At 41.1% G+C, this 23,702-nt stretch overlaps 1 protein-coding gene across 6 annotated transcripts in view; it reads right to left on the reverse strand.

The window, feature by feature from the left end:
• Positions 1-23,702, reverse strand: part of BBS9 (Bardet-Biedl syndrome 9) — a 590,293-nt gene that overhangs the window by 313,332 nt on the left and 253,259 nt on the right. For all 6 annotated transcript variants that reach the window (XM_073678269.1, XM_073678271.1, XM_073678273.1 and 3 more), the window contains 2 exons: positions 21,818-21,992; positions 19,322-19,406 (listed from right to left, as the gene is read on the reverse strand). In XM_073678269.1, coding sequence (XP_073534370.1) covers positions 19,322-19,406; positions 21,818-21,992 — 260 coding nt within the window. The remainder of the gene's footprint in view (positions 1-19,321; positions 19,407-21,817; positions 21,993-23,702) is intronic.

A 23,702-nucleotide genomic window follows, 5' to 3' on the forward strand; every position in this document is an offset into this window, starting at 1 on the left:
CTACTGTCCGGTCACATATTACTGTTCGGGCTCGGATTCAGCATGACAGCGCAGGAAACACAGGCTCTGATCGGCAGTAATAGCATTACCGCGATCAGAGCGCTGTGGCATCATGACCCGCAGTAAAAAGCTTACCGTGGGTCATAGGCGTCGGCTGATGGTACTACTACCACCATCAGCCAACGCCTCCTGCCATAGGAAACAGCGAGTGCAGGCACTGCTGGATGGGAGCAGTAGTCTCCCATCTGCTGGCGCTTGTGCTCTGCTGAATGTAAAAAAAAATGTTAAAATTAATAAAAAAAATATTAAAATAAAAATAAAACACATTATACTCACCTACACCTTGTCCCCGATGTTCGCCGCCCCTGCAGAAAATAAAAAAACACCAAATACTAACCTTACAGTTAATCCCCGAAGCCCATGATCACCTGTAATAAAATTAAAATAAAGCAACCTCATCCTTACCTTTCCGACGTCCAAATAACGAGGGTCCCACGAAGATCCCATGAACAGAGCGGTCACATTGTATGTGACTGCTCTGTTCAATTGCCGGCAATACACTGTGAAATACACAGTATATTGCCGGCAAATGAGTTCAGCGCATGCAAAGTAAGTATTTTCCCACACATGCAATGAGTGTCACGCAAGGTGTGGGAAAGACTTAGTGCAACACAAAGGGAAGAGGGAAAGGGAGCCCAGACTCTAGGGAAAGGGTGGAAGTGGAGACCTCCTAGGTTGATCTAGCGTCACCCTGTCTCCCCTAACATCCGTGTATTGGCTCTTCAACAATCGCTGCACGCGTGCCTCTCCGTGTCTTACCCTGGCGTATGACTAAGGCTAGGGAAGGGAGGAGATGAGTACTAGTCGATCTCCACTAAACACTATAGACAACAGGGGTACACAAACAGGGGGACATTGCTTAGATTTAGACGACTCCAGACAAACACGCACACGTCCTCAAGCTCCAGAGAGGACAAAGTACTGTTCTTCCTAAAGCCTTCACAAGTAGTAATGAATATCGCCGGCAACTCCCTCTGATACACAGCAGGTATTTATACGCCCAGACCAGAGAGCCAATCAGCCAGAGGAAGGTAGCCGCTGGGTCCTAGAGGCAGCCTCTAAGAAGATGTCTGTAATGCCAAACGTAGGGATCTCCTGAAACCAACTGCAGGGCGACTGTCTGTCACTTCTGACACACTCGTGACAATGAGATGAACTGAGTTCAACTCATTGCAAGCGTGGGAAAGTACCCACTGCGCATGCGCTGACCTCGTTTGCCGGCAATATACTAAGTCAGTGTATTGCCGGCAAATGAACAGAGCAGTCACATGTGTTATATGTGCTATAATGTGTTTTATTTTTATTTTAATATTTTTCTATTCATTTTAACTTTTTTTTTTATATTCAACAGAGCACAGGCGCTGGCGGATGGGAGACTACTGCTCCCATCCAACGGTGCCTGCGCTGGCTGTTTCCTATGTCAGGAAGCGCCGGTTGATGGTTGTAGTAGTACCATTAGCCGGCGTCTATGACCCGCGGTAAGCTTTTTACCGCGTGTCACTGTCACTGTCACAGCTGTGGGATGATGCCACAGCGCTCTGATCGCGTTAACGCTATTACCGCCGGTCAGAGCCTGTGTGTTTCCTGCACTGTCACGCAAATGACAGCGCGGGAAACCAGCTACATTCGGGTCCCCCATTCAAATGAATGGGGTCCGTGTTCAGATTCGAGTACTGTTCTGGTACCCAAACCCGAATATTTAAAAAACTGTTCGGCTATATTAGCCGAACCCAAATAATCATGGTGTCAGGCAAAATGTATTTTTGTCCTAGTTTTAAAAATGAGAGATGGCTTAAATCTCCACCCCCTGCTCATTTGGAAGGGACATCCATAGAACTCTTCTCTAGCTTTCCCCAAAACTCAGGAATTTTTATACCCGCCATAAAAAATCTCAGCCCAAGAGAACAAGCATTCTGGCGTAAACTGGAAATTCCCTCCAAGATTCCATTGTTTAACTGCACAAACTTTTAATGTCAATTTTAATAATGCACATGACTGTCACAAACACAGGGACCACATTTTTGAGATGTTCACCTTTTTCCAATTGTGATGGTGTGGTTTTCGTGGCTGGGAGACCACCAGGAGCCTGGGAAATGGATTCTGAGCTTCTGAGCGTCATAGAGATATCATATTTGATATCCATCTTCATGAATATTGGTGACGGCAAACATGATGTCTCCATCTTGGATGTGGGACCCCCCCACACCAAGATATGAAATCTGAAGGATTTCTATGTCTTATGCAGCTGGGTGGGTTCACAAAACCGAGCCCCCGTGTGAGGTAAATAACAGGGGTGTCTCCCAATGTTTTGGCCCCTTACTAAAAACCAGAGCGGCCATTTTAAGTCATTCTTGCGAGGGACGTCAGACGTATGCACATCTCGCTGCGTGGAAGAATCACATCTAATTTCCGGGGAGCCGTCCCCCCACAGAATCTGAGACCATCACCTCGTGGAGCAGGTTTTGCTATTACTTATCCCTTTTATTTTAATAACTGTTTTATGCATATCTGTAAATTGTCTCCTTTATAATATCTTGTATATCTTTTGTAAACACTGCCCACTTTCGGGAGTAAATCATTATTATTTACCAGCTTCGTTCTTCTTGTCCTATGTCGAGCAAACACGTTCCTCACCCGCTAATTCACATTACCTAACGGGTACCCGATCCACCTGTTAAGTGATCGGTGGTGGCAGTATACCAGTATTTATGTGATATTGTGGTTTGAGCGTGGCTGGACGGAGGTATATATACGGTCCTGGAAGGAACTGGTGGTATATATACGTCCTGTCACATCACATGCAACAATAGTCGACATAAATTAGAGCAGCTGCGCCTGTGCTTATCCTCAGTCAATACCGTGTTTGACCAGCAGGATAAGGGGGCACCAGAGGGCTGCAAGGTCTGACCAAGTGTGTTTTCCTGACACATGGGTTCACCCATCACTAGTCTTTGATTTTGCGGTTGATGTCTACATAGCTATCTGTGGCTTTATTTGTATCATACCTCATGTTTATCTATTTTTTTCTTGTTCCACTGCTTAATTTTTAATTATGCCTTTGAATATTTTGTTTTTTTAAAGGGAATCTGTCATAAGGTTTTTGCTACTTAATATAAGAGCAGGATCATGTGCAGTCAGAGACCCTAATTCCAGTAATCTGTAGCTTACTGGGCTGCTTAGTATAGATTTGACAAAATCTATAGGACAAGTAAACCTGCAGCCGGGTAAACCTCCATAATCATGAGTGCTGTATAACCCTGGGAACACCACTGATTGGCAGCTTTCTGCCTATGCACAGAGTACACTGAAAGCAGCCAATCAGTGGTGTTGGCCGTGTTATACAGAGTTTAGCATTCAGAAAAGTGCTAGATCTGAAGCAGTTAAAACAGTGATTATAAAAAAAAAATACAACACGCAGAATCACATCGCTGGAATCAGCTATCTTTCTTCTATTTTCAGGCCCCAAAGTGTCGTGAAAATGTGACAGCACCTTGCGAGTCTCTATAGACCTCAACATCTAAGGGTGTACCATTATAATCAGCTAAGGGGAGAACTAAAGGCAATGGTACACCTATGTGCAGGAAGGGGTTAATACCGAGATTCACAATCTAGTTGTGGGCACAAGCACAGTTATCAGTTTGATGTAGGATAATAAGAGGATTTAATAAGGGACAGAAGCTGAACCGGAGATAACACAGAGAGGGAAATCAACAGCAGACACCTTAAATGACAAGAAAGGTGGTGAAGGATTTGGCTGTAACGATACCACCCACTCAAAGGCTAGGAGCAGATGAAAGCTGGGCCTGGCCACACATCATTAAAAATGGGGTATTTTTCCTACAGTATGCAATTTATGAAAGATGAGACAGAGAGACTTAGCAGATGCCAATTCAACAAGGCAATGATGAACACCGAGAGGTTAAAAGCCAATAAAAAAAAGAAAGTAGTTTTCAGAGTTCACAAATCCAGAAACCACCTGTGATGAACCCCATATATATCAGGGACTTCTAGGAGAAATTCCCAATATAAAGGTATCATCAGAGATGGCAGCTCAGGTCTTTCTAATTCACCAGCAAATGTCAGCTCTAATCCTCAGCTTATGGTTACTGACCATCACACAGACGGCAGGACACTGCTTAACCCCTTCGCTACCCGGCCATTTACCAGTTTTTAGTTTTTGTTTTTTGCCTCCCCTTCTTCCAGGAGCAATAACTTTTCTATTTTCCTGGACATATAAGGGCTCTTTTTTGCAGGACGAGTTGTACTTTTGAATGACACTATTGATTTTACCATATCATGTACTGGAAGACAGGAAAAAAATTCCAAGTGCAGTAAAATTGCAAAAAAAAAGTGCAATTCAATAATTGTTTTTTTTAATTTACCATGTTCAATATATGGTAAAACTGACTTGGCAATATGATTCCCCAGATCAGTACAAAAACACAGATACTAAACACGTATAGATATTTTTTTTTAGTTACCATATTTTTCGGATTATAAAACGCACTTTTTTCCCCCCTTCTTCTGATGATGTAGCTTACCAGGAGTGGGGGGAGGGGAGAGCGGCTGCGGTGGAGTGGGGTCACAGGAGGCAGGGTCACTGCTTCAGGAGGTTGGCGGCGGCAGGAGTGGGGCAATGCTATGGGCCCTGGGCTCTCAGAAGATGTCGACCAGCGTCCCCTTTTCTGTAGATTTCCCAGAGGTGGGCTTCGAGAAAATGGCCGTCGGTGTCGGCGCATGTGAACACTGAGATCTCAGGAGATCTCCTGAGATCTGAATCTGCACATGCTCCGCCTCTGGTGGCTATTTTCCCGAAACCCACCGCTGGGAAATCTACGGAAAATGGGACTTTGCTCACCGGCACCAACTTCTTCCGAGAGCCCAGGGCCCACAGCATTGCCCCACTCTTGCCGCCCTCCTGAAGCAGTGACCCTGCCGCCTGTGACCCCGCTCTACCATCGCCGCCCCCTTAGGTAAGCTACCATTAAAACGGACTATAGGATGCACCACCATTTTATTTAAAAGAAAAATCCTATTTTGCACTCAAAATTTGGACTGTGTCTTATGGTCCGGTGCATCTTATAGTCCGCAAAATATGGTAAGTGGTGAAAAAAAATTCAGCAAAAACTAATAAAAAAAATTAGCTTTTGTCACCATCTTTCGAGACCCATAATGTTTCCATTTTTCAGGATCTGGGGCTGGGTGAGGGCTTAGTTTTTGTGCCATGAGCTGATGTTTTTACTGATACCATTTTGGGATACAATATTTTGATTGCCTCTTATTGTATTTTATTGCAAAAATTGCAGCCAAAAAAACGTAATTTTGGAGTTTTCATTTTTTTTTTCTTGTCACGCCGTTTACTTATCAGATTAATTTATTTTTCATTTTCATAGATCAGACATTTCTGAAAGCAGCGATACCAAATATGTGTATTTTTTGTTCGTTTTATTTTTAATGGGGCAAAACGGGGTAATTTAAACTTGTGTCTTTTATTTTTTCATGTTTAAAAACTTTTTTTACTTTTCACTTGCTTCAATAGTCCTCTTAGCCCTGCTATGTGTAGCAGAAATCACAATCTCCTATGAACGCCAGCCATGAGCCGACGTTCACAGAAGGATCATAATGACAGGCACGGGGATCTTCTGCAGACCGCGCTGTCATGACAATCCATCGACACCCCGCGATCACATGGCAGGGGCGCCGATGGGCAGGATGTATAACGCGCTTCCAGGTGGCTGGTGAACAGCCGCGGGCGCAGCATCACTCCACCCGCAGCTGTTAGAGGCACTTGATGGCTGATTAAATCAGCCACCAAGTGCAGGGAAAGATGCGGGCACAGCGTGCGAGTCCCTATCAAAGGCAGGGACTCTATCTTTGACGCACATGTACATCAAAGGTAGTGAAGGAGTTAAAGACCTTTTTTTGTTGCTGTTTTTTGCTTTTCAGCAACCTTAACTTTTTCTTATTTTTATACTGATGTGGCTGTATGTATTTTTGAGGTGCTGCTTGGGGTACATGTAAATTACAAAGTGATTTATAAATGAATGTGCTATGTGCAAAAACAATATTGGCTCCTTTTGTCTTTTCTTATACTGCGAAATCCTTTAATCAGGTTATTATGGTTGTGTGGAGAGGTAATAAATGTAATACTTGCACAAGAAGATGTTTAATGCACGAAACCATCAATTAATCATTTTGTTTTGGAGGAGGGGGCTGTTAAATTTATTTTACTCTTTTGAAATATAGTAATAAAAAATAACTATGGTAATTTTATTTTTTATATATACTATTCATATTGTACACTAAATAATCTTTTGAATCAGTTTCTCTGGCTATTATGGTCATGTGCATAGCTAATAAGAGTATTCTGTCATTTTCTTTTGTTCGTGTAAAGCTTTCTGTTTTATACTCAAAACATTTCTTGTTTTCATATTTTGCTTTAGTAAAGACAGAGTTTCCCATTACTGGATAGTAGATGACAGTTGGTGCTCATACAGTTCTATGGAGATCTTTAACTGTTGTTTCATCAGAATTTGCAGCAGAATGTCTGTCTTTCTCTACCCCTTATCTCCTCCATAGAAATGTAAAAGCACCAACCGTCATCTCCTATCTCTGCAATGTGAAAATCTGTCATCATTGAACAGAGATTTCACACATTTTATCTATGAACTGAGACGTAATGATCAGTCCAGGAGGAGAAGAAGCAGATTTCTCTGATAAAATATATTACAAAGTTGCTGATTTTCATGTGTACTAATGATTGATTAAATAAAAATTTTAATTATGGCTTATTCTCTAAGTTCGTAAGGGTGATAATTAGAACAGTGCACTATGTTACATATAGCAATTAACAATATCAAATAATATGAAATGAATATGATATCCATATTGTAACCTGCCCATCGGATTTATGTTAGGCCTATCGTCCAAAAACATGCTAGCAAGAGGGTGCTAAAGGCAGAAAAAAGATGATCAAATGGCCCATCATAGTGAAAAAAATGAAAAAAACTTTATTATAAATATTGCACAGGAAATGTGGGGAGGAGGGGAGCAAAAATACATACATTTACATAAAAAATTGGTTTTAAAAGCAGATACACAATGTGTCAGATACAGGTATGGAACCGCTCTATATTCATACTAAGCCATAGCTATAGATGAAATGGGATATAATGGTTCTAGAGGAAAGAGGAAGGAGACATATTACATAGTGAATCATATACTAGTGTACATGTACATCAATATCCCTCACATCATACATGGCCACCATCAGCCGTAATTACCTCAGTAGTAAGACAAACACCACATAAACCTTCATCAGCACGTATTACCCCGACGCGTGTTTCGGCACTTGTGCCTTTCTCAAGGGGACTTTTTCTCTAAGTTGTATGTGAGTTGATACAACCAATGGGCAAATTACAGCTGAAATGTGCACATTTTATTCTGCATAATATACTCTTACCTTTCTATAAAAAATCACAAGAATCAATATGAACGTGACAAAAAAATATTTCCTTTATGTAAAGAAATACAGTGAACTTCGTAATAACATTTAAATCGTTTTTGCAATGTTCACATAAGAAAAAAAATCCCAGTGGAACAGTGGAGAAATTAGGCTCCGATGACAAGTGCAGAACTTTTATCTCATCACTGTACTTACTGCACACAAACATAAAATGATCACCTAACGACCAAGCTGAAGACATAAAAAGCTGAGACCATATTGTGATTAGGTGAAAATCCCGCACAGCGCCAGCAGTATGAACATAAAAGAGTCTCCTGTGTGATGGAGCAGGAGACAGTCATACATACTCACTTAGAAATGATGAGCAAGGGAATATTATATCAAAAAATGAACAAAACCTAGATTGTTCCTTTCATGACCAAAGGGAGTTTCATAAACATGTGATAAAACTTAGAATAAAATATTCTCTGCCATATGAGCTGAGACCATTTCTGCTATAGCTTGTCTGTAAAACAGCTGCAGCTGGTGTGTAGCCCACTGAGAGTCTATTAGCTATATATCTAACGAACAGCTCTGCAGAGCTAAAAATCATCCAATACTGGAATATACAAACTAGTACGACAATTTACTGGATATTTTATTATATGCAATATTTTGGGACCATTAAGCTGCTCTCAACAGAGGGACATGAAGAGCCAAAGTTCATACAGCACCAACCACGAGGTGAGGCTTATACCTGAATTTATTACCTCCACCCCAGAGGCCGTATTCCCTTTTCCGCAGACACAGCGCCACTTTTGTCACTTGGCTGTGTATGGTATTGCAGTTCATCTGCATTCAAATGAATGCAATATAGGAGAAAGCCCAAGAACAAACTCCTTTAGGATAGGATACTTTCTAGAAGTCTGCTTTCTGATTCTTTATCAAATACGGTAATTTTTTGCAGAGCCTACAATTACGACTTCGATCACTAATATTAATAATAATAATATAATCAAATAATAATCATCAAATCACACTGTCCACAGTGGATGAGCCATAATGTTGTATAATAGTATTGTAATTTTCATTCTCTCTTTGATAGAGGCACCTCAAGCCAACTGTTATTGATACTGACCTGTACTGGTTCCAGCGCCAGACCTCGCTCCCTTCTCCTATGGTCACCTCTCTGTGCAGCAGTCCACCCCGGGTTTCACAAATAACCCAAGAACTTATCTGACATCATCACCCTAGGCCTTTTAAGGTATACTTATGCAGAGGCCATTTGCATGGGTACTGAGTTGCACTGTCCACCATTGCCTCAAGTTTCTCAGGATTTGCTTTCTACTCCAGCCACGTGTCTTCATCTCCTCTGCTCTTCTTGAATTTGAAGCAACAATCAGTGTTATTTTAAAGCTTAATCCTGCTCACTAGGTATTGTGGAGACCTACCACTCAGCTAGCAAGTTATTAACTACTTGTAACGGTTCTCAGTGCTGTTCACAGCTGCACTGTGCAATCAGAATATCACATCTCTTTAATCCAGTCTCCATTTTACCTATACTTCACTGCTATCCTGTTGTTAACAATTTCCTTGCTTCATGTCCCAGTTTACATGCATTGCTGCCATTTACTATTGCCCTGCTGGAAGATACCAGACTATTCCTCCATAATTCTTGTGATTAACTGCATCCTTTCTTGGGGTACTGGAATTGGATTTCAAATACATCTCTGAATTCCTTTGTTTAACTGTTTCCTGCTGGAAGATATCAGTTTCCTATACAGTTACTGTTCCTATGTGCGGACACCTGCCTCAGCTTCTTCTAGTGCACCCTGCTACTCTTGTTTGTCATCCAAAATACTGTGCTGTTGTGATCCTCGCTGATCCACGGGTCCCTGGTCAAGACCCTCTCTGCTGCACCACTGCCTTCAGTCCATGCTGCTAACCCAGACCTACGGCTTAGAGAATCCACCTCATCTGGTGAGCCATTAGTACCAATCCTCCTATAGTACGCTTTTCTAATTACCCACCTCCTGTTGTTTTGCTCATTTTGACTTTTTCTCTAGTTATCAGCATGAAAAAAGGCATTTGTCTTTTACAATTGCAGATCACAATGGTATTTTATACAAGCCAAATGCAATTAGTCCACTGAAAAAATCATTGTAGTGATATAACACACAAAAAGAAAACAAAGGTTTGAAAAATGTAAGAAATATGCAAAAAAAAAAGAGTATTTTTGATATAATTTAAAAAATGAACACACAATCAGAGGACTGAAAAAAAAGAACAACATCAATTACAGTCCAGGCAGAGACTAAAGGTACCCTGGCAGATTCACCTTTTAATCATGTCCTAATACAGGCACAATGAAATTATAAGCAAGTAATAAAGGATACTGCTGGAATACTTAAAGGGGTTCTGCAGTACTATAAACATTAAACTTAATGCGCCCAGATCAGTGTAAGAATGAAAAAAAACTACACATCCACAGGTATTTTAGCATATAATATTAATATCCGGCATTGGGTATTATGTGCCCACTAAAGAAAATTAGCAGCCATTATAGATGAGCAAAAATATTTGCCTCTTGCAACAGCCAAGACTCAATATCATGGCAGGACACCTATCACGACATGTTGTGAGGCCTAGTGTTAAGGATTAAGCACTATACGAAGGTTAAAACCTAAGATAAAACAAAGTGAGCAAATGCCCTAAATTAAATAAACAGCAATAGTGCATGACCATAATATAGGGTACTTAGTTAACATAATTTTGATAAAAAAAAGCGTAAAAGTCATCCCACCACATCACGGTGACCCTATTCAGGACTGTCCTAACCTCTACTATTAAAACCTTACCATATGTAAAATGACGTAAATGTGAATAAGGGCAAAACAGGACCAAGACCCCGACTAATGGACAACCAGCAATGGGAGCTATATAAACGTAATGTTCAGCTCAAAGAAAAGGGAGGTCATGTCCTTATCTGCACAGAGCGCAAAAACCTGAAACAAAAACCTAAAGAAATGAACTAGAATTTTAAAGAAATGAACTGGTTTTAACCTAACATGGTTTTACATAGTAACATAGTCTTCCTTCAGCCTTAAAAAACTAAGTCCATCTAGTTCAACCCATAGCCTAACATGTTGATCCAGAGGAAGGCAAAAAAAAACCATGTGGCAAACACTAAGCTCCACATTGGGGAAAAAAATTCCTTCCTGACTCCATACGACAATCAGACTAGTTCCCTGGATCAACGCCCTATCAAGGAATCTAGTATATATAACCTGTAATATTATACTTTTCAAGAAAGGCATCCAGGCCCTTCTTAAATTTTAGTAGTGAATCACTCATTACAACATCAAGCGGCAGAGAGTTCCACAGTCTCACTGCTCTTACAGTAAAGAATCCCCGTCTGTGATTATGATTAAATCTTCTTTCCTCCAGGCATAGAAGATGCCCCCTTGTCCCCGTCTCAGGCCTCAGAGTAAAAAGATCAGTAGACATGTCTTTGTACTGTCCCCTCATATACTTGTACATAGTAATAAGATCACCCCTAAGCCTTCGTTTTTTCAAACTAAATAACCCCAAGTGTAATAACCTGTCTTGGTATTGCAGACCCCCCAGTCCTCTAATAACCTTGGTCGCTCTTCTCTGCACCCTCTCTAGTTCAGCTATGTCTTTCTTATACACCGGAGAACAGAACTGTACACAGTATTCTAAGTGTGGTCGCATTAGTGACTTGTATAGAGGTAAAATTATGTTCTCCTCATGAGCATCTATGCCTCTTTTAATGCATCCCATTATTTTATTTGCCTTTGCAGCAGCTGCCTGACACTGGCCACTAAACGTGAGCTTGTTGTCCACCAATACACCCAGGTCTTTATCAGTGACAGTTTTGCCCAGTGTTTTACAATTAAGCATAATTATACATTTTATTTCCTCTGCCCAAGTGCATTATCTTACATTTATCCCCTTAAAGCTCATTTGCCATTTATCAGCCCAAGCTTCTAGTTTACATAGATCCTCCTGTAATATAAAATTGTCCTCCTCTGTATTGATTACCCTGTAGAGTTTAGTGTCATCTGCAAATATTGAAATATTACTCTGTATTTCCCCTACAAGGTCATTAATAAATATGTTAGAAAGAAGTGGGCCCAATACTGACCCCTGTGGTACCCCACTGTTAACTGAGACCCAGTCTAAGTGTGTTCCATTAATAACCACCCTTTGTTTCATATCAATGAGCCAATTCTTAAACCACATACATGTATTTTCCCCTATCCCCATTGTTCTCATTTTATGTATCAACCTTTTGTGTGTAACTATATCAAAAGCTTTTGAAAAGTCCATATACACCTGCTATAGCATTGACTCATTCTTCATGAATTATCTAGAGCTGCTATAAATATATGGGTCTCACATAGACTATAAAATGTTATTTTGGATCCTATTTAAGATGGAATATAAGTTGGTGTGCATGCAGTGTGTAGGCGCATGTTCACACAACATAAAAGCAACGATTATAAACAAGCAAAAAGATTTGCCTCTTGCAACAACTAAGACTCAATGAAACCATGATATCATTGCAAGACACACATCATGACGTCTTGTGAGGATTATCTAAGGATTAAACACTATAATAAGGTTGCGGTGGCCAAATAATCACAATAGGCACCGAGGACATCTATGGTTCAAATAGATTAAGCCCCCGTCTCACATAGCGAGATCGCTAGCGAGATCGCTGCTGAGTCACGGTTTTGGTGACGCAACAGCGACCTCACCAGCGATGTCTCTATCTGTGACACTTTGCAGCGATCAGGCCCCTGCTGTGAGGTCGCTGATCGCTGCAGAAAGTCCTGGACCATTTTTTGGTCTTTGCCCTCCCGCTGGTCACCACACATCGCTGTGTGTGACCAGCGAGACCAGCAATCAGGCTGGTAACCATGATAAACAGCCGGTTACTAGGGGCGCACGCGCACTTAGTAACCCGCGGTTTATCATAGTTACCACTCTGCTACGGTGAGCGGTAACCTCCCGCTCACCGTAGCAGAGTGGTAACCATGATAAACAGCGGGTTACTAGGGGCGCGTGCGCTCCTAGTAACCCGCTGTTTATCATGGTTACCAGCCTGCTCCTGCTTCAGCAGGCTGGTAACCAGGAGCAGAACATCGTGGAAAGATTCTTTCCACAATGTCGCTGCTCCCCTGATCGCTGGTGAGCCTGCCTGTTTGACAGCTCACTAGCGACCACATAGCGACGCAGCAACGATCCCTGACAGGTCATATCGTTGTCGGGATCGCTGTAGCGTCGCTAAGTGTGACGGGGCCTTTACTTCTATGATCTCTAGCTCATTGTCTGATGGCTCGCACAGCTGTTATTATAGAGCCATCAGGTACTTTACATATTAGCTGTCTAAGCCTCGCAGGACATGTACCCAGCCGGAGGTTTACTCCAAAGCCGCTATTGAGCAAACTCTGAGTGGCGTGTGTTAATACAGGTGTCCGCACAGCTCTGTACTATCTTTCTCAGTGTTTTTTAGTCGACCTTTCTGTAACCAATATCCACATGTATGATAAGCTATTATATTTTGATAACACTTTATATTTGCTTCTACCTGTTCCTTTTTGACTAATCTCAGGGTTAGACTGTTTGTGGTCAGTTTTCCACACTATACCGTTACTGTGAGATTATTCGTTTAGATGTTTGGTCTTTACTATAATAAGGATGTGATGGCCAAATAATTACAATAGGCATCCAGGATGCCTGCATTTGAGTGACAGTTAAGGAAGTTCGCAGTGCACTGGATGTGTTGCCAACCAATACCAAAGAGGACGCCGGACCAGGGTAGTACGACTCTTCTACTCAGTGCTCACTGCTGACAGTCACTGATCAGCTGCAGCCGTTACAGACCTACTGACCGTTTCTCCTTGTCTGGATGGAATGTGAAGGCAGATCCGCAGTACGGAGCGTGAATGAGCTGCACCAGTTCGGCAGGCGCGGATAGTTTTTTTCTCTTACACCAGTGTATGTCCATTAAGTTTAACCTTTACAGTTCAAAATCTCTTTAAACCCCATGAAATACGGGTACCAAAAGGGGGAAGGGAACTTGGTATGCAGAGAAAAACATGAATGTAAACTGAAAAACATGAACTCTAAGGCCACATTCACACGTTCAGTATTTGGTCAGTATTTTACATCAGTATTTGTAACCCAAAACCAGGAGAGGAACAATCAAAGGAAACGTATAATAGAAACACGTCACCACTTCTGTATTTATCTCGCACTCCTGATTTTGGCTTACAAGTCCTGATGTAAAATACTGACCAAATACTGAACGTGTGAACGTGGCCTTGGGTGCAGACTTCTACAGGACATATTGGTATTCATATATAAGTATTCTTAAAGGGGTTGGCCACTACTTTTTTATTGATGGCCCATATGATAGGCCATCAATATCTCTTTCAAAATTCATTTTATTAGGGGATTTTTACAGTATAGGGGACAAGGGATCAGGAAAGGAAAGGCAACCAAATAAAGGAAAAGAGAACATGGGGTAGGGGAAAGAGGAGAAAAAAAAAAAGGAAACGAAGATCATCTTAACATAGTTGCACCACAAAGTTAACATACCAACTGCAAAAACAACATAGAATGAAGTATTGATTGAAAGAATTCTGGCAAAGTAATGAAACATCATATAAAGAGGCTTCTCTTGCTTGGAGGAAAAATTGCGTTCCAAGAGGACCATTTGGAATTATATTTAGGCAGAGAGTTATTCCTTAAAGCTAGTGAGATTTCAAAGGCATTATGGGAGAACATAATATCAGTTATAGCGGAAATAAAGGGAATATCCATTGATTTCGACTTTGACGAAATACAAATTTTTCTAACAGAAACTTGTCTAAATTTTAGAGGGAGGTCATCTACTTCCAGGAAAAAGGAGAACGAATTGGGGAGAAATTTTTACACGAGATTCATTGATTTTATTCAATAGTAAAGAGACATCTCTCCTAAGTATCAAAAGTTTTGGACATTCCCAGAATATGTGAAGAAGATTGCCTCTTTGACCACAATTCCTCCAGTGCAAATCAGATTGATCAGGATATGCGTTTTTAAGTCTAGCGGGGGCGTAGAATCACCTAGATAAAGATTTTAAATAATTTTCATGTAGGTTTGCGCTAATAGATTTGTACGCTAGTTCCACTGCTTTTTTCCATTTATCTAGGAGGAAATGATTATTTAGATCTTTTTCCCATCTCCACATATAATTCAGTTTTTCAAATGACACATCAAAATTAAAAACTGAGCAGACATTCTTCATATTCCAAATTGAGTTATTCATAGGATTCTCTAAGAGTAACAAGTTCTCTTGAAAGGGTCAAAGGTAAAGAGAATTTATTTCTAATATACTTTCTTAGTCTAGAAAATTATAGAATTCTTCATCAGGAAGATTGTATAGGGTTTTTAATGACTGAAAGTTTATAATTGAGTCTAATTAAGGCCCTGTTATAAGTGAAGAAGTCTAGAATTCCACATTTTTCCCATTTTTTACATGGAAAATTTGGTAGAGCTTTATGAAAAATTGAGATAGGAAGTTTGTTGGGATTAATGTTATATTTATTAGTTTTTGAGATACTATATAGCTTTTTCCAAAGTGAGATAGTGGATTTAATCAAAGAGTGATTAGGTAAAGGAAGAAATGGATCCAATAACTGGGATATTATCAATGATGATAAAGAGGAATTATTATTAGAAGCTTTTTCAAGTTCCGTCCAGGCAGGCTTGCCGGACTCAAGGAACCAGTATGTACTTTGAAGAGTGATATTAGAAGCATGGTAGGCATAGATATTGGGTAGGCCGATTCCACCATTTTTCTTATGTTTAAACAGTGAAACCTTTGAGATCTTAGCGGGTTTAGATTGCCATATAAAATTGGATAATTGTTTATGCAGTTTATTAATCTAATGGTCAGGGATTTGGATGGGGATAGTACAAATATTATATATTGAAGTTTAGGAGGGATCATCATCTTAAAAAGAATAATTCTGCTTAACGAAGATGTATTAGATTTATCAAAGTTGTCAAGGTTATCTTGTATGGATTTTCATCTAAGATTATGTAGCTTGGATTAGTAATTTTTATCCCCAAGTAAGGAATACAAAATTTCAACCATGAGTAAGGAAATTCATTTTTTAGGGACTTCCTTAGGCTGGAATCTATGGAAAAAACTGTATTTTTGATTTCTTTATATTTACTTTATAATGAGAAACCAAGGAAAATGACTCAATCACTGAGGATACTGCTCGTAATGAATTTATAGGATCTGAAATTGTAATTAGTGTATCATCTGCAAAGAGCCCTATTTTATGCTGTCTTGAATTTGCGACAAAACCCCTTATTAAATATTGAGACCTAATAGATTCAGCAAAAGGCTCCATTATCAAAGTGAAGAGTAATAGGGATAATGGGCACCCCTGTCGAGTACCATCGGATATGGAGAAGTAATTAGAGAAATGATTATTAACAGAGACTTTTGCTGAAGGGAAGGAGAATAAAGCAGAAATAGCTCTTAGAATTTGCCCTTAAAATCCAAATTTTTCAAGGGTGGCAAATGTGTAGTTCCAGTTTATACGGTCAAATGCCTTTTCAGCATCCAATGATAATAGAATTGAGGGGGATCGCCTCTCCTCTATGGATGATAACATATTCAAAATTCTTCTCGTTCCATCCGAAGCCTGCCTTCACTTAACAAAGCCAACCAAGTCCAAATGTATAAGTCCTGGAAGAACTTTGAGCAGTCTCTGAGTCTGAATGTATAAATACCGGAAGAACTTTGAGCAGTCTCTGGGCAATCGCTTTAGCATAGATCTTTAAATCTGAATTTAGCAATGAGATAGGCCTATAGCTCAATACTACTGAGGGATCGCTGCCTTGTTTGGGAATCACTACTATAGTTGCTTGGAGAGATTCTTTGTGAAAAGAAGTCTCGTTGACTGCATGGTTGAACATGGAAGTTAATGGAAATGAGAGATGTTGACTAAATATCTTATAATATTCATTAGGTAAGCCGTCTGAGCCAGGTGACTTATTTTCCTTTAATTTTTGGATTGTTGAACTTATTTCATCTGTGGTAAAAGGAGAGTTTTGCTGATTAATTTGTTCTAAATTTAGTCGGGGAAGACTAATATTAGTGAGGAATTTGTTAATTTATTTACAGTTGGGTTTTGGAGTAGAAGAGTCATCCTTTAGATTGTATACAGAGGAGTAGAATAATGCAAATTGCTCTGCTATATCTTGAGGATGAAGATAGAAACTACCAGCATTTTTGATAGATAAAACTCAAGATTTCAAGCGTTGCTGTTTAAAGAGAATCTGTCACCACCCTGGGAGATTTGAGACCTCTAATATGGGCATACAGGTTATAGAAAAGTAAATCTATACATACCTGTATGGCCTATAGTAGAGGTCTGATTGCAGTGAAATGAAGTGTTATAAGATCTGTTTTCACGCAGGCTCCCCGGAGCACCAGAACACTGCGGAACAGTGCAGAGACAAACGGGCCGGGGGGAAACAAAGCGCTGCTGATGCAGCGTCGCATTGTGCATGCCGGGAAATGAGTGCGACGAGGGCACGTCACAGGACCCCGTGATGTGCAGGGGTGGGGGGAACATGCTAAATAAGCAGATAGGCGGGGATTTCTGGGCTAACTAAAGAGATAGGCGGGGATTTATTGGCGTCTGGGGGACACCAAGCATGTGAAAACAAATTTTATAAAACTCCATTTCACTGCTAGCAGCCCTCTACTGTGGGCCACACAGGTATGCATAGATTTACTTTCCTATACCCTGTATGCCCATAGTAGAGGTCTCAATTCTCCCAGGGGGTGACAGATTCCCTTTAACTTTATTGGCCATGAGCATAGTCATTTTATTATATGAGAAGTAATGGTTTAGTTTGATTACATTAATTACTTTGTCATAATCCTCCAACAGCAAAGTTTTCAATTCTGCTCTTAGGCTTAAATTTTTTAGAATGTGTTTCATCAGAGGGATTTATTTGTTGTTTTTACTCCTCTTCTGTTATTTTTTGTGAGATATTTTGAATATTTTCCTTAGTTTGTTTTTGAATTGAGCATTTAACTGAATAAGAACACCTCTAATAACCACCTTGTGGGCGTTCCAAATAAAGAAAAGGGGAAATATTGTGAGTAGAATTATCCTGGAAATAAAAGCCATTGCTTTTTCTATTCTCTCCTTGAATGCTGGGCATTGAAGAAGATAAGAGTTACATCTACACTGTAATGCAGCGGCTTGCTGCATTGCTAGAATGCCCAGGGGTTGTGCTCTAGCTGACCATTTACCTCCCCCTCAGGTGACTGATCACGTGACTGTGACATCATCACAGGTCCTGTGTGCACAAAAGGATATATAAACCCTGGTAGTTTTGAAACAGGGAGAGAAAGAGTGGCCTGGTGAGGCCTAGGGCGAGAGGCCTGGTCCCTGTGTGAGACTCCACTAGCCTGGAAGGCAGAGGCTGGATCCCCCTGTGTTTGAGATACCAGTAGCCTTGGAAGGTATGTGGCCCGGAGGCCCCATCTGGGAAGCCGTAAAGCCACAGCTGTGGCAGAACTGAGCTGACTGAAGCAGCTACAACCCGGCAAAGGTAAAAATGCTGCTTGATGTGGACATTGATATTGTTACCTTGCTGAAGGCTGTGTCTGGAGCCAAGTGGGCATATCTGTCACTAGAAAGGCTCTGGGATATTATGTGTAACATGTCGGCGAGCCACTGAGATGGACTATGTTATGAGCGGTTTATGAGGTGTAATAAACTGCTGTACTGTGAATTACCGGAAAAACGTTGCATGTGTGCTTTGATTGGCCCGGTGATGCGAGTGCCCCAGCGTGATGAATAGAGCTACCTTACAACACCTTGTAGAGCTGTTCCCATTGACAACTGATTTAATCGAAAAATGTATTGGTGCGTGATCAGACCATGAAATGTTCCCTTTTGATATCGTTAAATCTCTGAAGAGAAGTAATATTGCTTAAAACCAAATCGATTCTCGAAAAATTTTGATGACTGTCGTATGTAAATTCCTTCAATGAAGAATTCAGACATCTATAGACATCAAATAGTTACTGTTTGATGATCCAGATTTTTAAGGTGAACATTTTACCTCTGGGTGTGGCTGTTGTATCCATTGCTAGGTCAGGAATAATATTAAAATCTGATAGGCCATCAATATCTGATCAGTGGGGGAGCAGGACCCGGCAACCCCACTGATCAGCTGTCACCAGCGCCAGCCGGAAGTTCTGTATGCTGCCGGAGCACAGCAACTCTATCACAACTACAGTATAGTGGCCGCGGTTGAGTATTACAGATCCACCCTCTATTCCCTTGAATAGGGGGTGGATCTGCAGAACCCAACTGCGGCCACTATAGAAATGATGGAGCTGATGTATTTCGGCAGCATTTGAGAACTCTCGATCACCTCTGGTAACAGCTGATCGGCGGGGGTGTTGACCTGATCAGATATTGATGGCCTATCATAAGGATAGGCCATCAATAAAAAAGTAGTGGCCAATCCCTGATTGTATGAGAACATGCTTCAAGATAAGATAACATATTTTGAGGATTTGGACTCCCTTTTTCAAGTGAACGCGTCAATGTGCAAAGTCTGGCAAATAAGCTAAAATGCAAATGATGCTAAAATGATACAAGAGGGACCACCCCTACCACAAGAGGGACCACCCCTACCACAAGAGGGACCACCCCTACCACTAGTAAATACTGATGAATATTTGGAAACACTTACCAGGAGTTTCTTGCCTGAACCAATTTTTTGCTGCTCTATTTCCTTTTTAGTGTCTGCATCTGTTGCCACAGCCAGGACCTGGTATCTGTACAGAGAGCAATACATCAGAGCATGATCCAGCCAGAGTCCAAGCAATGGGCCTCAAAGCACAATCAGTCTATAGTGAAGATCTCAGGAAGATTTTTCTAATTTAAAAACATGGCATAAAAAAGATGCTATACTGAATTCAGTATAAAATCAACAAGAAATAAATATAAAGAGGTAGAGAGAGCAGTGATCGTGTATTTCTGTGAAGCCTATGTGATATTTCATAAACACTGAAAATGTCACACCAGAGTCCGCATTTAATGGGTATTTACCAATAAATATAGAAAATACACAGCCATTTATGACATTCTGTAGTCTTGTCTATACCGGCTACAACCTAGTAGCTTAAAACTACAGTCAGGCTGGGTTTAGATGGCCATGTTTCGCGGTCTATATATGGACCTCAGTGTCCTAAGTGACTATAGTCCTCCTGACCCAAACTTACAGCCTCATAGGCAAAAGAGGCCCGCGGCAAGTCTGGGCACTGAGGGCAGTATATGTGGCGTGAAATGTGACCTTTTGAACCCGGCCTGAAAGTGTGGAGGTCTTCAGGGATCAAACTACTTATCGGCTGTGGTTAGACTGGGTCATAAATATTACAGCGATTTGGGTCGGTCTCTGAGCAATCCCACTGATCAGCTTATTTAAGGAGCGGCAAAGAATAAAAGCATAATTTTCTAGCATAAATGGTATAAAACAAACAATATTCTGTCGTAAAACAATTGAAATATCGCAATACTTTTGTGCAACTCGAAGTTTCCACACCATTCCTGGCCATATCAGCCAAAGTGGACAGGGCATGGGTGGGATGAAGCATGGCGTAGCTTGCCTGGCTGATTCTTCAAAAGTTACGCCACTTTACAGTGGAAAAACTTACATCAGAAATGTTACTCCAGTCCATGACTGGAGTAATATTTCTGGGGAGGCACACGCCACCAGTGACAAGATGTGTCTAATTCAATAAGTGACATGCGCCTTTTAATGAATTAGGCACATCTTACTTCTGCACGCCCATTATTAAGACTGGCATACAAAACGTCAGACAATGATCCGCGCCCTACGTCTGTTATTCTTTGACTAGGAGTTATAATTGTTACTTTAGCCTTGTAATTGTCACTTTGGCTAGTGATAGTGGTTACCGCTTTAACCCTTTCACTGCCATGGACTTGTTCTATATTTTGCCCCTCTGGTAGTCAGGGCAATGTTTGCTCATTGGATGTACAAATAAAACCTAAATTACTATACAATAAATTGTTATTAACCCCTAATACCAATACATTTTCTGAAAGTAGACACCTGGCATATTGTCAAAATGTCACCCAGGACTTAATACACACAGACACCTTCATGCAATTTTGCATCAAAATATTTTTTTGACAAAAAAAAATGTATAAAAATTGATTTTGCCTAAAATTGAAAACTATAGAGGAAAAACAGGTTTTACACTGGAAATCTTTAATCTGGCATGTGTCACTTTGCGCAGCAATAGCTTTGGAATGCCTTTCGCTATCCCCATGCTTCTGAGACGTTTTTTCATAACACACAGTGCTTTATGTTAAAAGATAACATGGAGCAGCTACAGTCACCAGTCACTACACTGTGAGCAGCAGCTGTAAGCACGCCCCGGCACTGTGACTGACAGCCTGCTCGGCGCTGTGACTGACAGCCCGCTCTGCGCTGTGACTGACAGCCCGCTCGGCATAGTGACTGACAGCCCGCTCGGCGCTGTGACTGACAGCCCGCTCTGCGTTGTGACTGACAGCCCGCTCTGCGCTGTGACTGACAGCCCGCTCTGCGCTGTGACCGACAGCCCGCTCTGCGCTGTGACCGACAGCCCGCTCGGCACCGTGACTGACAGCCCGCTCGGCACCGTGACTGACAGCCCGCTCGGCACCGTGACTGACAGCCCGCTCGGCACCGTGACTGACAGCCCGCTCGGCACCGTGACTGACAGCCCGCTCGGCACCGTGACTGACAGCCCGCTCGGCACAGTGACTGACAGCCCGCTCGGCACAGTGACTGACAGCCCGCTCGGCATAGTGACTGACAGCCCGCTCGGCATAGTGACTGACAGCCCGCTCGGCATAGTGACTGACAGCCCGCTCTGAACTGTGACTGACAGCCCGCTCGGCACCGTGACTGAGCATGCTGCTCAGCACAGTTCTGCACAATTCTCATGGGGAAGCGAGCAAAAAAAATGAAATAGATAACTTTTTATGGCAGTCAGCAGGCGAAATAAGTGATCAGCTAGTTTTATAGTTCAGGTCATTGCAGACATGGCGATGCCAAAAATGTGAAGGTTTTTACATAATAAATGAGGGCTATTTATGTTTTTTTACAAGATTTTGTTTATTTTAATGGTGTGATACATAGAAAGAAAATATATGGAAATCTGGGCTTTATACTCACTTGTAGCTTTCAACTTGTTGACAAGAAGAAACAGTAACAAAAGAATCTGTTTTAGGACTGTATCTCAGGGGTCCTGGTAAGAGAAACCCGGGCAGGTAACGTCCAAAGGCATAGCTCTCCTGTTCAAAGAACATAAGCATCCCATCCATGGACTGAATACAAATCAAATCTCGACCTGGGGTAAAAAAACAAGATTTTATGAATATTTGACTTCTAGCTTTGCTCCATATAATATTAATTACGGAATGATTTTTAATTTTACATTCATTAATCACAATAAAAATTACATTCCACAAATTTTTATACCTTTAATCAGCTAAAAAATTAAAGAGGTTGTCCACCACTTGGTCAACTCCTCATTCCTCATGTTTGGCCCCGTTAACATAAAAACACCTATACTCACCTACGTTACTGGCGCCATTCCAGCAGTGTCGGCACTCGAATTCCCGGGGTTCATGTGAGGTTATGTCATGTGAGCCCTGCGCCCAATCAGCACTGGCGTCACTGTCTCCGCCTTTGGACAAATTGAATATCAAGAAGAAACCAGAGACCAGCCGCAGCTCTCACTTCCTGTTGATGTTCAATGCGTCTGAAAGCGGGGACAGTGACGCCAGAACTGATTTGGCGCAGGGCTCGTGAGACATACTAACCGCACGTGAGCCCCGGGAATGTGAGTGCCAACACCGCTGGAAAGGCGCCGGAACCGGAGGCGAGTTCAGGTGTTTTTATTTTAATGGGGCCAAACATGCAGAATGAGAAGGGGTTATCCAAGTAGTGGACAACTCCCTTTAAGCCCCCGATTCATAATTTGAATTTTTTTAAGTCACTTTCCTTTTTTGTTGCTTTTTTGCCGCCAAATTCTTCAAATGGGTGCATGCAATGTCTTTTTTTGTCTCTACTGTTTTTGGTGCCAAAAGTTGCATGTTTCGCAAAATGGAGTAAAAAAAACGTATCAAAAGATGTACTCAAACATACACCAAGGGGCAACTGGAGTGAAGTTGCCCCAAATTTTGCAACTCTTAAAAAAGGTCACAATTGATGAATTAGGCGAAAACATCTGGAATCGATAAACTCCACCCACAAAGCGGAGAAAATAAAACAGGCGAGCACATATAAAAAATACACCATGGAGTAACCATAAACCACCAGAATAGAATAAAAACAACGAATTGTATTTAATAGAATTACATTAAAAAGATATACATGTTAAGATGAGGTCTCATACAGGATGAATAATAATGGGGAACAACTGTTCCATAATGTATTTATCCCATGGATGAAAGGACCAATAGGATATATGGTATAAACAGGTTGGTATAGTTAAATGCAGAATTAAACTGTCTATTTATCCATAAAATAGCCACCAACCATGTTAATATAAATCATCCTATTGTGTCTCAATATGACCAGTCAGACCACTGAAATCCCACCAAATAATTATAAATATATCCCAATATGGAATGGGGGGGGGTAAAAATAGATGTCTAGTGGGACATACCCTTGGTGTGCAGAAACAGTTGTGCCCCACGCCACCCCAAAGTGCGTTTCGCCAAAGCTTTCTCAAGGGGAGATGTATCAAAAGATGTACTCAGAAATATACCAAGGGGCAACTAGACTGAAGTTGCGCCAAATTTTGCAAATTTTTAACAAGTCACAATTGATGAATTAGCCAAAAACATCTGGCATCGCTAAACTCCACCCAAAAAGTGGAGGGAAAAAAACAGGCGAGCGCATATAAAGTAGACTTCAAAAAAGACGCAAATAGAATAATGAATTCAGTGCAAACAAAAAAGGTGCAAAAAGTAAAAAAAGTAGACAAAACACAGGTAAAAAGGCAATGATGAATCGGGGCGTAAATCTACTGTCAGATAAAAGTAATAATATT

The sequence above is a fragment of the Phyllobates terribilis genome, unplaced genomic scaffold, assembly GCF_046119375.1.
Source record: "Phyllobates terribilis strain yellow unplaced genomic scaffold, ASM4611937v1 Scaffold_4__5_contigs__length_816908805, whole genome shotgun sequence".
Classification (NCBI taxonomy): domain Eukaryota; kingdom Metazoa; phylum Chordata; class Amphibia; order Anura; family Dendrobatidae; genus Phyllobates; species Phyllobates terribilis.